At 43.6% G+C, this 17815-nt stretch overlaps 1 protein-coding gene across 5 annotated transcripts in view; it reads left to right on the top strand.

The window, feature by feature from the left end:
• The window catches only part of rerea (arginine-glutamic acid dipeptide (RE) repeats a), a 175582-nt gene that overhangs the window by 92633 nt on the left and 65134 nt on the right, over positions 1–17815 (top strand). For all 5 annotated transcript variants that reach the window (XM_061672802.1, XM_061672818.1, XM_061672826.1 and 2 more), the window contains exon 3: positions 7456–7526. In XM_061672802.1, the coding sequence (XP_061528786.1) occupies positions 7456–7526 (71 nt within the window). The remainder of the gene's footprint in view (positions 1–7455; positions 7527–17815) is intronic.

Here is a 17815-nt window from a genome sequence, read left to right as displayed (position 1 = left end):
TGCCCTTTACAATTTGCTACTTACAGATTGCGACTACTGCCTCAAGATAAAGGCCAATCCATCATACAATCGATTCCAAGTTGACCCTCTCCGTGCTTTGTCTCGGGCTGAGTCAATATAGCAAAGTGGTACTTCAATAGATGATCTGATAGTGATGGCGGCCACAAGAATGACTTTATACAAACATTATCGAACTCACCGGAAAGTATGCTTTCCTCCTTCCGAGAACAAAAAGCGCTTTAGTGTTTGAGTCTTTGCAGTATTGGATGGATTCAGCAAAATCACGAAGCTTGGAATTCAACTTCCCCTTTAATGTTCTTGCTGATTAGCAGTTACTTGTACTTAGACTGTCCACACGTTTTAAGACAGCCAATAGGTGTGCATCCCCTGTCTCTATTTCCCTTATTCATATCTGCTGTGCCCTCCCATTTATCTAACTGCAAGCAAAAGGTCAAGTAATGGGGTGTTTGTTTATTAAACAGAAAGATAAAGGAACTTAAAGCCAGTGTGTTAGACAATCCTCTCCAACACGTTACCACCCAATCATGCAATCCTTCATTTTCCATGAGCCACAATAGGGACGGCATTAGTGCTGTAAAACAGCCTGCCATAACTGTTAGCTGAATGATCTCTCTGGTATCAAAAGGGATCCTTAAACAAGCAGACTCACTCCAACAAAACCTGGCTATTGCTCCCTTTTTACATCTCTCTGTCTAATAATTTGCACAGACTGCACTGAAGCCTTTTCCCATGTTTAATAGACAGCGCACCAAGGCTTTGTCTCATAATTCAACTATGCGGATGGTGGGGGTGGGTAAGGAGGATTGACAAAGAAAAAAACGTAAGCAGTCAGTCACATCAATGAAACATTCAAAAGGCACATAAACAAAGTCGAGCGCCTCAGTGGATTAGCCCTCCCGAATATTTATATTTCCACATCTGAGCGAACAGTGGAGCCGGTGCCTGCTTGATGGGGAATATTTATGTTTCCTGTCTTCTCCTTCAATTAGCTTGACAGGTCGAGAGCTGCCTGGTTGTCACAACCTTTCCCCCCCCTCCCCTGCTCTTCCACACTCTAGTTGCGCTAGGCTGTCTTCGATCAGGGATGAGCCACTACACTAGTATGCAATTTACCACCCATTGTCAACCAGAAGATCCTCCACCTCAGTAACTGACCTCCTGCTGTCTCCTCTACTTATTGTTCAAGTGATAAGCTCTGTTTGTGAGTGCTCTGCATGTTTTTCTCCTCCTGCTTGCTAGCAGCCTTCTTGCAATCAGATTTGATGTGTGCAGCTTAGGCAGGCACAAAGCCTGCGATGGATTATGCTTTACTAAATGTTAAATCCCTTTATAGCAGTCTAGTGACACACAATATGTAAAACTGACCACCCTGGGTGAGGGATTTGCAAAGCCTCCGACTGGAGGAGAGGGACTAGCATCAGGGGGACAAAACGGAAAACACTGTACATGAAACAACCCCAAAGAGTGTTTTGATTGCTTCCATATCATGGAACCTACAAATACACATTTCTGTGTCATCACAAAAGGTGAGTTAGTATTGAAATAGTATTCACAGTCCTAATCTCCAGCCACCCACACAGCTTAGCCTCTCTATCCTGTGAGATGGGTTCAGGCAGCTTAGAGCCGACTGGATGGAAAAGGGTGGAAGGAGATGTGCAATCAGCCGGTAGGTAGTCCTGCAGCTAAAACTCGCTTTGCTGCAGTTTTAAAGAGATGAAGTAGTGCATGTACTGGTGTGCACAAGAAAGTGTCCTGTACTGGTTGTATGCTTGGCCAGTGGGCAGAACAGTTGCCATCCAGTGCCCGCCAAATAAATCTGTCTCCTGTGGTTTAACCATCTCCTATAGGCACCTCCAGACCCACCGCTCAAAACTCAGTTTATTGATTTTCTCTCTGGCGATTATTACAAACAGCCACGAGGGAAATCACTGGTACAGTAATACACAGAGGCACGCAGGTGCAAAAAAATAAAATAAAGAGGCACACACTATGCTGATGACCAGTCGTGCAAATTCACAAGCACACGTCACATAGTGTAGACAATGCATTTTTATTGTATTTTTTGCAGTCGCACTGGTCCTCTCCTATCTCTGGCGAACACACTCATGCTGTGGTGTCATGCACAGAAAGCATACACATGGTTCCCTTCTCTACAGCAAAACCGTGTTTGGTGCTCCAGGTGGCAGGCTGCCATAGCATGCCTCCTTCCTTCTGAACTCGCTCAATGCCTTTTGGCTGGTCTATTTAAAATGGCGGGAGCTAATGGAAACCACCTGCCCTCCCCAGCGCACTCTGCATTTCTTCCCCCCACCCCCGTGTATATCGCACAATATGGCTGCCACAGTGGTCGTACGTGGTAGGTGAGCTTGCTTTGGCTCAGATAAAGACAATAATTGATTTAATTTAGTAAATTCCCCTCAGAGAGAGGCAGATTAGTGTAGTGACAGAGCCTTATAAAGTGTGTGCGAGTGAGATCGCAGGCTCACCAGTAGAAAAACCTTATAAAGTGTGTGCACGGGTGTTGAGAAGAGTTGTTGATGTGGACAGCTGGCGCTCTTTGCTGCAACCGCCACGGAACTCTGTCTGTGTCACTCTGTGTGTCAGGTGCACAGCGATTAAGCTGTGCAGCATGAATATGTTTGACACACGGTGCTGTATAACCCCCATCTTCCTTGCCCCGTTTCTCCCTTATACCAGGACCAGCTGTTGGCAGTAACACAGAGCATGTGCCACCAGTAATTAAATTCTATTAGTAAAGTATGACTTATTGTGTATCGGCGCGTGTACTCTATTTTATCAACATTATAATTTTAGTCACTGAATGTCATATTTTTTGTTTAAAAAAAATAATCTGTTGAAAATTGGAATTAAATTTTCTAGTGTTAATGTTTGGTTGTACCCTACCGATTATTGCACTCACCTTCTAGACAATGTCCTTCTAGCAATCAAACAGGACCAAAATACTTCTGATCTTGTTTCAATGTCAACCAAACAATCAACAAAATATCTCTATTTTATTCCGGAGTATGGATTTCCTCTTGAAGAGCCAGTATAGTGTGGTTCAGTACATGAAGGGACACTTTTTCATGAGCCAGGACACCTTTTGGGCTTGGAGCCAGATCCGCACAGCACATCTCGAGTCAAGCTGCTGATCAACAAGCGTTTTGCAGTCAGGCTAACAAGGGGGGCAAGCCCTTCAAGTCATCTTGTCTTGAAACACAACAATGTGTAGCTTGTCCCTAAACTGCATAGATCTATTTTTAAAAGCCTTGTCTGCTCTCCCACATCTCCCCACGCTTGGAGACCATGGGGAAAAAACATTTTTTAGTGGAATTCAACCACCTGCCGCCTGGTAAATGAGAACGCCTAGGTTCGCTGAGCGGAAAAGGTGGGCTGGGTGTCAAAGAGCCTCTGTTCTCACTTAGGAGCTCAGTCAGCTGTAGGCCTGCCCTGTTGCAAGGGGGCTGACAGTTTGGCCTGCTATGCATTTCCCAATGTTTTTCCAGTCAGAACAAGGAAGAACTGTTGGGCAGGTGCTAAGCGAGTGAGAGAGAGGCGAGTTGAGGATTCAAGCATCTGTGCACCTCCAGGCCTTCATTACCTGTCAGGCCTCCCCACAGGGATAACCCGGCAGGAAGTGGCACGAGGCAGCAATGAAGTGAGTAAACACACGCTAGGGCTGCCACAAACGATTGTTTTCTGTACCGCTTATAATCATTAAAGTCACGGGTGAGCTGGAGCCTATCCCAGCTGAATTTGGGCGGGAGGTGGGGTACACCCTGTACTGGTCACCAGGCAATGACAACCACCACCTTGACACCTACAAATAATCCAGTCACAAAAAGCCCAGTGGACCTTCAGTCATGCACTTGGCACACGTGCACACACACACAATTGTATTCTTGAATAATTCATCTGATACCTCCTTTCGCCAGTTATTTACGACAACCACCGCCTTTCACAATATCAATAAAATGAAATGTTGTAGAATGACGTGATGACACACCTTAGTGGATCAAAACCCAAATGCTTAAAAAAAACTCGCGTTACAGGCCAGCAGCGGGGGGAGGGCGAATCTCGACCGAGTCTGGCACGGTTCAGTTGGCCTAGTATGAGTACGCCATAACACAACATGAGAGGACCACCCCTATTATAGACTACTAAAGCTGGGGATTCACCATGGCAATGACAGACACTGTTCTCCTCATTAAGATGGTGTGCTCTGAATTCAACATGATGAGGCTATTATTTTCTCCGCACTCGTTTCAGGAAGCCTAATGTGGATCCCTGCATTGCCTTGGTCATCACTCTTCCTCACAGGCTTTGTGTTTTTTTGCCTGCTGGTTCCCTCACACCCCTGTGGTTCCCTTATTGCATTCCTTTTGCCATTGAATTTTGGGATCAGTGCACTCAAGGGAGCGAGATGGTCAAACATCAGTTGGCAGACATTTATTCAATTCATTTCCAGATTCACTTGTGTTCCACATGCAGTTTTTATTTGCCATTGTCATTCAATTTTCCATTCCGTATTAGTTGGAAATTCTTCATCTTTATGGGGTATGTTCACACGACTGGTTTGGTTCAGTTAAAATGGACCGGTATCCTTTTTACCAGGCCTCATGATAAAGATGCCAGTGTGAACACCAAGTTAATCCAAACAAAATGTGTGTTGGGAAACGGACCAAATGTCATTTTCTCACCAAGCTCCAGCTTCAGTTTTTGCTCCTGAAATGAGTTACTTAGGCAGTTGACCTGTAGAAAAAAAGGACCGTCTGGACCCAGCCCCATTTTGCATCCTAAATGTCATGTCCTTTGCATCGTTTCAATAAATATTGACATGATACTGTCACATGCATCTTTTTTACATTGCAGTTTTTCCAGTGGTGTTGCCTCGCTACAAGAAACCCCCCTATCTTGTTGCTTTCTAAAAAGAGCCGCTCATCCCTCCCCTTCCCTTGTCCTGGAACGTTGCAGCAAATTAAACAGCTTCGTATTTGCTCTGTAACTGAGAGAGTAGGACACGGCTCTTTGGCTGAGACGAGGTGTGTTTTAGATTAGGCACGCTTGGCAACCGTAAGAGAATGGCTGGCTGAACAATGAGCCAGGCGGAGAAAATAGTTGTGTGTGTGTGTGTGTGTCAAGGTAATACATTGAATATCCTGACGCCTGATCTCAGGAGTGACATTGTAATTAGAGACGTGCTGACCAGTTTTCAGTGCAATGTAGCATCATGATTGTCTAGCTACATGTTTAGAAAGACAGAACTTTGTCACCCTGCTTCTTAGCCTGGTTGAATGGTGCGCTGTTTTATTGCGAGGTGGAGGCAAGTGAAAGAAACCAAACTAATGGCTACTGAGGAAGTGAGAGCACTTGACTACAAAGGCCCTGCTGTGGTTCTCTCTCCGACAGCACACACTTCAACTCCCCCAAAAAAGAAGAGAAAATTCAAACCCTCCCCCTCGTACGTAGACCCCCACCCAGCACAGCTTAAACGCAACGTCCCTCCCCTTTCCACTTCTCCACTGATAGCACAGATGTGTGAAGAACACATCACACACTTTTAACTTTCACATTTACTGAAATAGGTGTTATAGCAGCTCAATGAAAAATGTCTCGGAGGCAGCAGAGGGAATGAATTCAAAACATGCTTTTGAGATTCAAACAATGGGCTGAAATGCTATCTGAATGAAGCAGACCTAAACTAAACCCCCCCCCCCCCACCACCCCCCCCCCCCCCCCACCTCATTTTTCACTCTCGCTGCCTGGTGTTTATGCCTGTTGATGTGCTCTCGTCTGTAGACAGGTGATATGGCCCCTTTAAGTGACTGCGGACGAGGTGAAGGGACACTAAACCCTAATTCCCCTGATTTGACTCCTCCGTTACATGTCATCTCGCTCAGATTAGTCTCTTTTGTTCTCAGCTCTCCCCCCAGTCACTGCACCTCCCCCTTCCCTCCCTCCCTTTTGCTCGTTTGGCCGTCTCTCAACACACGCACATATTGTGTCACTCACAGATCGCATAGTAGTACTGATGGATATTTTCATTCATGCTATCTTGTAAATGACTTCCTGGGATGGTAGAGAGATGGGGGGGGGGGGGCAAGAAGAGGGTAGCATTGAGGGAGAGAGATATAATGCATCACTCAGAGCCAGCGGGGGCGATAACCCACTCCTCCTTCTTTCCCCCCCTTCTTCCAAACAGCTCATTCACCCCTTAGCAGATAACAAGCCCACCCTGGGGTTACAAGCACACACACACGCACACATGCATAGCCTCAAAACAAAGCCTGTGATGTCACAGGAACTCTTGTATATAGACAGCTGCACCTCTACAAATGGGCTCTTGGCTGTAAGGGCCATTAAATATCTTTTGCCACCTTTTGCAAGCCAGAAGATAAACCACAGCCAAATCAATAACTCGGCTGACGAAAACATATAAATAACAGAGACCGTGTGTCACGGAAAATGCTTGCCGCGCACCTTTTGTGAGAGGAAGCCCGAAGCCATGGAGCAGCATGTTTTAATGATACTGGGATAATATGACTGATTGTAGCCTATTAAAATGTGATTTTACGATGAAGCTTTTCTCTTCATGGGCACATGTATTCAGTGTTAAGCCAAGGGAACAAATAGCATGTACTTTACATAGTCCGATATAGTTTGTGTCAAGTCAAAAGCATTCTATGGCTCAGGGTGAGATTCATCATTGAACTAAAAAGATTTCATTTGGGGGTTTTAATCTCTGAATCAAATGTAGTCAAATGCCCACCCCGAATAGAGACATTATTTTGAGCTTCACGTTTCTAGCATGTGCGGTGCAAGGACCGCACCAGCCTCGGCCCCCGGCAATTTAGTCCTCCTCTATTCTCTTCTCAAGTGGTTCGCTGTATTTTGTCGGCTGCAGCGTGAATGTTTTTGTTAAGAAAATGCATGGGGGAGGAGGGCGGTAGTTCACGGACCGGCCATACCCCAGTCCCACCTCCTTGCACACTTTGTGAGAGAACTGCTTTTTACATTTCTGATGGTTATTTAATTTGGCAGTGTATGGATTTCCTTTTTTTCCCAGCAAAGCAGACTCACCGGATACAGTATATCTAAAATGTAAAACAAACCAGGTTACACTGGGGCTAGGGCGGAAGCAGGGTTAACTCCAGTATTGCGCACTGATGTATAAATGGAGTGGAACAATGGCATAATTCCCCTTGGGCCTAATGTTTGCTTTGGAAAGGCAACCTTGTAGCGCTCCAAAAGTCCTTAATCCTATTACTCGCATTCCAATTGAATTTGACTCAATAAGGAAAAAAAAAAAATGTCTTTTCAGCAGATGTAACAACACTCCAAATAATTTCTGACTGAGCTTGGCTGCATCAAAGCACAAATGCCTTGGGACGCATGAACATCTTCACGCTAACGCACTTTTATATTTTCTTTCAGATTGTGTGTACATAGAGAGTCGCAGGCCCAACACTCCCTACTTCATTTGTAGCATTCAAGAGTTCAAACTGGTGAGTAGATTAATTCCTTCCTTTCTGTCGTTTGTGTTTGCTCACACTGCTGCTATGAGGTGCTGATATGTTACAACTACCAAAATCCAAGGAGATAAGACTACATGTTGAGTTAAGCTTTTTTAAACCAGTTGAACTTTCAGTCTGGTGGAACTGCAGTAATCCTGGAAATTCAAATAAACATGTTTTTCAGTGCATTTACAAAATCAATTCAAGACCACTAATTATCATCGGAGTGTGTCTCCAATTAAAGTGGCCTATTCCTTCTTTTGCTGTATAGTGACACGTTTGGGCAAACCATTGGTCACTTTGGAGAGTTGACATCCCTGCAAATAAAGATAAATGTGTGACACACACGCAATTAAAAAAAAAAAAAAGGGTCTCAAATATTTTCTGAACCGCCGCAAGAGTCGTTGGCTCTGCTTCTGTCAGAGTTGACTGTTGTCCACAAACAAAACTGTGTATTTGACTTTGGGTAAATTTGCAGGTCAGGGTTGCTATAAGGTGACTGCTACTTATTCGCTATAATGCAGAGATCTGCATCTCCAAACGAAGCAGCATGTACGGCTACTGCTGCCAGGGAACATCAGCTGTCTTCTTGAAGGTTGGCTGTTTCAGCAGACCATTTAGGGCTTGTTTAGAGTGGGCCCACCCCCAGGGGACCCAAATAATGGCTACCGAACGCCTGGGTGATGATGGGAGGTCAGTTGAGAGGTTTTGCAAACATATGTATCCATATTGATATGGATATGTGTATGTGTGTGTGTGTGTGTGTATTATGTTGTATATGGATGGATTTAGTTTTTTTTTTTTAATAAGCAGGCCTTACAGTGGGGAAGTTTGGCACCTCAACAGCAGTTTCTAGCTTGTACACACACACACGCGCACACACTTATTCCCCACCTTGACCAAGAGTACCGGAAGAGGCCTAGACTAGACAGCAATTATTGCCTAGAAAGGAGCCGCCAACCTTTCTCTCACTCTATTTTCTCGCACTCTACATGGGTGTCTCTCTCTCTGTCACCCCCCCACGTCCACCTGTAATTAATGAACTGCCATCTGCATGCTTGTATTTGTTTGCGCAGTTTGTATCTTGTAGTCCTGTGCTATAACAAGGCCCGCTGGCTTTCCCAAACGTGTTTTTTGGTTGCTTTTTTAGCATTTGCTGGCTGACTCCAAATGACAAAAGCCTGGCTACAAAATTGCCTTGAAAAAGCTCTGTTCACTTAGCCAAACAAAATCGTCTTCCGAGGATAATATTGGATCATTTCGGTGGTAATCGCACATTCTCGGTTGCAAAGCTGAAATGCACTCCTGAACACAAAAGTAAGCCACGCAATTTTTCTCCGGGGGGGGTCTGGCACTGGTCTGTTGTTGTACTTTGTGTTCTCATTTCCTGCTTTTGCGAGACCACAAGCTACTTTGAGGTGAGCTCTCATTAGACATCAACACAAACAATTTATTTCCCATCTTCTCATTCTTCCCTGCATCTGTCTCTGGCCTCCACTTCTTTTCATGCAGGGGAAACTATTGATCGACATCCCCGGACCCCTTCTCTGGGAGACTGGGCTTTGAAGGCGCAGCCGAGGGGGTGGAAATTTCATTGGCCCCAAACCAAACAAATTTGTCAATATCCCTCACCCTCTGCCTTTCTGCAGTTCTCCATCCCGCCTTGGTCTTAAGGCTGGAACTGTCCCACTCGTGTATTTTAGCTAATGACCTGTGAATCCAATTAGTGTGTTGAAGTACCGAATGCACAAATCACTCTCTCACTTGGTCTGTCGTACATGTGAATTGAAGCCTGCCCATTTCTTTTTCTATCTTTTACTCAGGGGATTTTTTTTCTGCTTTGAGATGATTCACTGGCTTGTCATTCCATGTTACTCACGCATTTAAACACACGCAGAGCTGACTGCCAACAGGAGCATATGCAAAAATAAATCCTGCAACGTAGGGCAACCATCTTCTTGTTTGTTTAGTCACTGGCGGCCACTGCAGTGCTCACAGCGGCCTTTCGGACACATTGATCAAGCTGAATAGACCCTGCTAAAATGTCTCACCAGAAAAAACAGCCACAATTCTGAAGACATCTTAAACATAATTAACTGGTTTTAAATGATGACTGTTATAAGTAAGAAATTGAAATACCAAGACATTTATGTATGTTAAACATAAGGATGGGCTTAATAATTGATTAATTGATTGTTAAAAATAATGTTGGTTGTGTGGAATTGATTGTAATTGCTTCTTGAAGCAATTGTGAAAATGGGGTGCACTACTTGGCTGCAACCAGCAGAGGCACTGTTGAGTCAGTCTCAATTATCTCGCTGATTAACGAACAACAATATGATGTCAAACGATCAGCTGCATCCACAAAGACCTGAGTCACTTTAAAAATGTAAACTGAGTGAACATAAAAAGAAATTGCTGAGGATTAATAATGGCCATGTAATAGAAGCCGGAGGCGCTTAATATCTCATTAAGGAAAATAATACACGTTATTGCACTCAAGTAACATGGCTGGAAGCCTGTAGTAACACACTCGCATCAGTGTATTTTTTCTAGCAACACTTTAAAATGTACAAATATGGTGTGCATCTATCAACACTCACAAAGACCCTACACCTTACGATGATGAAAACTGGACTGCTGGTAACAAAAATCGTATCGAACGCAGTTGTGTAATTGCACAGGCAAAGAGAGGCTCTGTGTGGGTGTATGCATTGTCATAACTCCCCTGATCCTGGAAGGAGAAACACTACAATCACTTCATAAGCAAGAGAGGGTGGGGTACAGGGAGGCTGGGAGAAAGGATGTGGGGAAGGGACAACGGGGATTGAACGCAGCTGACTTGGCAATATCAGCAAATGAGGTTAGATACAAGCAGAGGAGGTGGGTGGTGGTGGTGGGGGATGGATGGGGGTCAATGAGTGTTGAGGACGTGGGCACAATGACTAGATGGATGGGTGGAGGTAGGTGGGTGACAGTAGATAAAGAGGAGCGGGGAAGGTGGGGGGTGAAGCATAGGAACAGACAGATGAGATTGAGACTGAGGAGACAATTGCAGTAAGAGAGAAGGATCGCTGGTTGAAACAATGGTTTGATATGGTGGCATATTGTTCAGCGCTCTGACTTCTTGTCTCCTTACAGGCTGTGTGCATATGCAGTATTGAATCAGGCAAATACACTTGCATGACATACATAATCATGTCCAAACACCACAGCAGGCTAAGTGCATTAAGCTTATCATATATAGATTGTTTAAAAAAAAAAAAAAAAAAAAAAAACAACAACTGTACTTAACACTCTTGGTATCTTTAACTATGACTTCATTTACCATTGCTAACCACTGGCTAAGAAATGAAAAATTAACCATCAATGACTCAATCCCCTTTTCTAAATTCAATGTTTTTAATTGGATGGAAAAATCAGAAAATCACCGTCTGATTTTGAAATAATTTATTAGCAAATGATGGTGGAAAATATGTCAAATCAAATAGGTTTGTCAATAACAAAAGTTCATCTCAATACTTTGTTATATACCCTTTGTTGGCAGTGACAGAGGTCAAAGGTTGTTGGCAGTGACAGAGGTCAAAGTCTTCACAAGGTTTTCACACACTGTTGCTGGTATTTTGGCCCATTCCTCCATGCAGATCTCCTAGATCAATGATGTGTTGGGGCTGTCGCTGGCCAACACAGACTTTCAACTCCCTCCAAAGATTTTCTATGGGGGTTGAGATCGGGAGACTGGCTACACCACTCCGGGACCTTGATATGCTTCTTACGAAGCCACTCCCTCGTTGCCCATCATGGATCATTGTCATGCGGAAAGACCCAACCACGTTTTATCTTCAATGCCCTTGCTGATGGAAGGAGGTTTTCACTCAATCTCACGATACATGGTCCCATTCATTCTTTCCTTTACACTGATCAGTCGTCCTGGTCCCTTTGCAGAAAAATACCCCCAAAGCATGATGTTTCCACCCCATGCTTCACAGTAGGTATGGTGTTCTTTGGATGCAACTCAGCATTCTTTCTCCTCCAAACACGACAAGTTGAGGTTTTACCAAAAAGTTCTGTTTTGGTTTCATCGGACCAGATGACATTCTCCCAATCCTCTTCTGGATCATCCAAATGCTCTGTTGCAAACTTCAGACGGGCCTGGACATATACTGACTTAAGCAGGGGGCCACGTCTGGCACTGCAGGATTTGAGTCCCTGCCGGCGTAGTGTGTTACTGATGGTAGCCTTTGTTACTTTGGTCCGAGCTTTCATTAGGTCCCCCCGTGTGGTTCTGGGATTTTTGCTCACCGTTCTTGTGATCTTTTTGACATAGGGGGTGAGATCTTACGTGCAGCCCCAGATCAAGGGAGATTATCAGTGGTCTTGTATGTCTTCCATTTTCTAATTATTGCTCCCGCAGTTGAGGTATGCCTATGATGAAAATTACAGGCCTCGCTCATCTTTTTAAGTGGGAGAACTTGCACAATTGGTGGCTGACTAAATACTTTTTTGCCCCACTGTAATATATTATTGTCCTTGATAAGACATTAAGTGAACGTGTTTATGGCTTCTACCATATGCACAGTATTAATCATCAACCACGGTATAACGTAACAGGGATATTATTGCTTGATTACCTACCCCCACCCACCCATCACTGCCCCACCCCTCAGTTATTTACAGAGAACCAGAAAGGTTTTTCACACAATGTAATTTTTCTTTTCATGTTGAGAAGTTATCTAATAAAGCACTATGCAGTCCAATACAACGAATATCCTCCATTTGATCTCTTAAAAGTCCATAAAAATAGCAAGCACATTTCCTTCGTACATTCCAATCAACGTGGAAATGAGCACACTCCTCCCTGTCCACGCCCACATTTGAATATGCAAATCACATTTAAATGAATCCTGCACCTGAGATGCCGATCTCTGGGTGATCAGAAAAAAAGGAAAATGAGCAAGGAAATGAAGAAAAATTATTCTTCTGAATGTGAAGTTGCTCATTGATGTGGAGGTGCGCAAGAAAATCCTCTTTGGCACGCTCTCCTACGGTGTTAACAATATGCGAGAGAGGAGTGAATGGGACAGCGCGTGTGCAGCTGTCGATGCTGTGGAGACAGAATAGCGAACTAAAAAAGAAGTGGTCAGACATTAAGGTGGACGTGAAACGGAGGACAGCTGCCCACCGCCAAAACAGGCGGAGGAATCGCCGCCGCGGGCCTCACCCCGTTGGAGGAGAGAGTCGCTGCGATCATGGGTGACGCTGCCCTCTCAGGGGTGATGAGAGCACATGTGGCTGACTAGGATCACCCCACAAGGTTAATAACATGTATTTTTACAACTCATAACAAATGTGTTCATACAGTAACCTACAGCTCTGTGAGATAAAGGTTCATGCGTAAATGCTGTATGTGTGGTATTTGTAATCAATCTTTTGAATTCAAATAGAAGCACATCAGCATATCAAAGAGAATATAAAAAACTTTGACTCCTTTTTGATTACTCAATTTATTATTTTAATACACAGGAGTGGGGAAAAAAATCATGTTTTTTTTCTAGGAGAAGAGGGATAGATTTTGTCAATTTAAACACATTTTAATCATGTGCAATGTTCAAACTGATAAACGTGATTGTTTTTAGCAAATCATCATTAACTTAGAATTTTATGGCTGCAAGACGTTCCAAAAAAGCTGCGACAGGGTCATGTTTACTGTGTTACATCACCTTTTCTTTTAACAACATTCAATAAACGTTTGGGAACTGAGGACACTAATTGTTGAAGCTTCGTCGGTGGAATTCTTTCCCATTCTTGCTTGATGTACAACTTCAGCTGTTCAGCAGTCCGGGGTCACCGTTGTCGTATTTTACGTTTCATAATGCGGGAGACAGGTCTGGACTGCAGGCAGGCCAGTGTAGTCTCTTTTAGTATGAAGCCACGCTGTTGTAACATATGCAGAATGTGGTTTGGCATTGTCTTGCTGAAATAAGCAGCGGCGTCCATGAAAAAGACGTTGCTTGGATGGCAGCATATGTTTCTCCAAAACATGTATGTACCTTTCAGCATTAATGGTTGCTTCACAGATGTGTAAGTTACCCATGCCATTGGCCCTAACACAGCCCCATAACATCACAGATGCTGGCTTTTGAACTTTGCGTCCATAACAGTCCGGATGGTTCTTTTCCTCTTTGGCCCGGAGGACATGGTGTCCACAATTTCAAAAAACAATTTGAAATGGGGGCTCGTCGGCCCACAGAACACTTTTCCGCTTTGCATCAGTCCATCTTAGATGAGCTCGGGCCCAGAGAAGGGCCCGAGCTCATCCAAGTGTTGTTTCTGGGTGTTGAGCAAATTTGTCTTGTCTGATCCAGGCATTACGTGTTGCCCGTCTCAGACGTGTCCCACACCGCCGGCGTTTTCTTTTAATAAATAACTCCATTGGCCGTCAGATATTTGCAGTACTACGTCAAAAGACATGTGACAAGGCTAAAAATAAATCTTTATCTTTTATATTTTTTTATGTTTCATAAAGATGCAAATATACATGATTATTATATTTTTGGTGGACCTTGTGTGCAGCCGTAATGGAATTCAAAGTGCTGATAATTAGCTAAGCAATGATATTCTCTAGTTAATTAGTTTATATACTGAGGCCTGTATGTATGACTCAATGTGGTTTTGGAGAGTGCAGTCCTATTAACACTCTGATCCAACTTCTATGGATCTTTTTTTTTTTTTTAATCTCTCTGTGAACTGCCCTGTGATGTGTGCCACAGTAATTCCACGAAAGGCAGAAGGTTGCACTATAATTTACAATCTTTGCATTTCTGTCACCATTGTGTCTTCCATTGACATGACGGTAAGGGACTCATTTGACAGGCGTCACTTGTCGCTCCCGAGGGCTGCGTTCCCTGTTTTTATCTTGCACCCTCGCCCAGTGAACATTTTGAAATGCAATTATGGATCAGTGAGCACCGCCATCAGTCGCACTTCTTGTTAATATTTATCAAGTGGAACAGCAGCCGCTGCCTCCTCTTGAGAAAGAGGCGCTGCAGTCAGTAGGTGCAATCTTCTGTGTGCGCGTGCATGCATGAGTGTGCAAAAGAGAGAATCGCTTAGTTCCCTGGTCCACTCAGCTGCTGTAAGCGAGGCGCTACATTTCACTGGCAAGAACATTAGGAGCTTCTGCCATTCTCAAACGTGTGTGTGTGTGTGTGTGTGTGTGTGTGGAGCTGTCTTCAAGTGTCTGCTTGTAGCTGCTCTCTCTGAGAGGAAGCAGCTTTGACAAGGGCATCTCGCCTGTGTAGACATGGCCAGCCAGCTGAGCCTGCTGCAAGCTGTTTGATTGAAGCTTTCTGCCTTTAATGTTCCCCATTGAGCAGCAGCGGTAGCCTTAAAGCAATACAAGCGAGCACACAACAGCTACCGACCACTCAATAGCACTTAGTTGTCACTTACCTTCGAAAGGAATACCGTTAAAAAATGGTTGTCGTCGTTACCTGCGATAGACAGCGGGTTAACACGTGAAGTGTTTTTTTTCTTCTTCTTCATAACTGTTTTACAAATAGTCTCTTTCATTCTCCCCATAATCTTAGCTGTGACAAATCCCTGGGAGTAAAGTATGTTTTTCCACTATCCAATGACTTTCTCCACTATGACACTTATGATTAATTCCCCTCTGCGAGGCAAGCAGTAAGCACCGCACCAGTTCTGCATGCCCTCCTAATTCCCTTCTTTCCTCTTATTTCATTGAGGTGAAGCTATTAATGCTGCTCTTGTAATAACACTGGCTCATTTACCGGAGGCAATGTTTCTCGGCAAGCATGTGCCAAAGCGCACACATGCTACTAGATGGACAAGGCGGGTGTCAGCTTGCAACCTCAGTGCATTTTTCAGACCCAACGAAGCCCCTCGTGTGGTGTTTCTCTTGTGGGGAGAGAAGTTCGACTGATTTTCAAAAGAGCACCGTGATGAATAACTAAAGCAATACAAATGGCAAGGTTGCGATAACGGCACAACTCAGTCACAGTGGGTAGGAAAGGTACTTTTTATCTCCCCTTGTGGGCCAGAAAACAAACATACCCATATTCCCTCAATCATTTGTTTACCCTAAATGCCCTCCGTTTGCATTAGTTAAGTGCTGCTATGGAAACAAGTTGCCCACCCAGTCGTATTATTTCCTGAGTATTAGTTTGGTGATTGCCTTTTCCAAAGATGGGGCGGGGGTGTGCTCTGAACAGTGGGGGGTGGTTGGTCTGAGGCCAGCGTGCATTTTCATAAGGTTTTTTAAAAGCCCAATCAATAGCCGCCACTGCTAAATTATTCAGTCGTAAAGGTTCATGCTCACTCTTGAACCTTGGAGCCTTATCTCTGCCTTACAATGCACATTTATTGTCTTACGGTAACATGTATATCAAAGTGTTTATCGCGCAAACGCTTGGTACCATTTCTTACCACATCTATAAATGTCCCAAGAGCTAGTGACGACACTTTCAGTGTTGATGTGGTTTGTGGCGAAACAAATGAAAGTACTTGGCAATAAACAAAAACTTAATAAAATAAAAGAGGCATATTTTCAGTGTTCCACCGTAGCGGACAAAGGCAGCAAGGACACAAACACTAGAATTTGATGGTTGTGACTTTACTTCTCTCCAGAGCAGCAGTGTTATATATCTATCGTCATAAGCGTTTTAACTATTTAACTTTCAAGCCAAAATCATTCATCATGTTCTGTCATATCTTCCTCCACCAGTGGGGTGACTAATTTGTCACCCATGTTAACATGTTTCTTTTCCTAATATGGTTGTAATTAACTATTTTATTCCATCCTTTTTGCACTCATTATTTCTTTCACTTTTGGCTATGCTGTATTTATTGTAGGATGATCTCTTATCCTTGCTTGTCCACCAAGAGCTGCGTGTAGTAACCAGACAAAACACATTTGCGTGGATTGGTCAAGCTTTAATTGGATTGGCCTCTGCTCTAAAAACAGTCGGCTAATTTTACACCACGTCCTTGTCGTCTCCCACTTCACATTTCTCCATTCCCCTCCTTGTCTCCTTTGCATTCTCACGCCACCTTTTTCCTCCAGTTTCCCCTCCTCTGTGAGTTCTCAACTCAACTCTGGGTAATTTGCAGTTTGCCCAATGTGTGTCATGCCAATAAAAAATACAACAGAAGAGAAGGTGGCTGTTGCTGTGGAAAGAGAGATTTACTGCGGTATCGTATTCACACACCCTACGCAGGGCCCTATTCTCCCCATGTTTCTCTCTCGCCATTGAAGAACACATGGTACACATTTACTCCAGTAGTAGTACTCCTTTTTATCTGAAGCAGCTGACTCACATCATGCCTTGATCATGAAAGGAATACCAGTCAGTTTGAGATCTCTTAAACGTCTATTTTTCATGCCTTGCACAGTCCCACACACTGTATATTCCAGCAACACTTTACAAAACCAAGAGTTTTTATCTGATATGTCATAAAGATTTATATGCTGCGGCTGCCCTACAACCAATAAACAGGAGACAAGCGCTGAATCCTGAAGCTTGACACTCGGATGAGGCTCTTTAGTCCATAAAATGCAGTAATATCCTCAACAGACGCACACAACATTTCAAATACTAACCTTCATACAACGTTGTCACCCGTTTCTTTTGGGATTCACCAAATATAGAATGGTCTTTCCTCGGACACAAAAGATGGTATGTTCTCAGTTGAAGATGACGTATTTCCACACACAGTATTTGTGACTGATGTGCTTTTTAAGTTTCAGTCTAATTTGTGTTTTTGTATTAATCAGTCACTCACTGCCTGTGGATTATATTCGAGTATCACATGTGCACATATTCATTCTGCACATAGGTTTGCATTTTTAGTCTAACGGGGTTGTGATAGGGGTCCATAAATAAACTGAATGGGTCCATTCAGTTTCTGTCCCTTCAGGTAAAATGGTTGCAAACGTACCACATCATTGCACTCTAAACTTGTTTTAGGCCAAAAAGGTATGTTCCCAAGCTGTAAACGTCACATGTCAAGGGTATAAAAGAAGATCAGTGGTCCAGTCTCAAACAAGCCATTCTGGGATGTTGTTTGACCTGCAATTTTTCTCATAGGAAATAATGAAAATCAAAATGATTTTTTCAGTCAAACACTGCCCCTCATTGTTAGCTGTACAGGTAATTTTACAGTAGTTTTTTACATTACTGTAAACTTTTTTTTAAGTTCATTAATACCATTAGTACCACCCCAGTGGGAAGATGTGACAAGGTTCTGAGTGTCTCATA

Source organism: Phycodurus eques, chromosome 1, assembly GCF_024500275.1.
Source record: "Phycodurus eques isolate BA_2022a chromosome 1, UOR_Pequ_1.1, whole genome shotgun sequence".
Lineage (NCBI taxonomy): Eukaryota > Metazoa > Chordata > Actinopteri > Syngnathiformes > Syngnathidae > Phycodurus > Phycodurus eques.
This window is presented reverse-complemented; position numbering and strand designations above follow the sequence as displayed.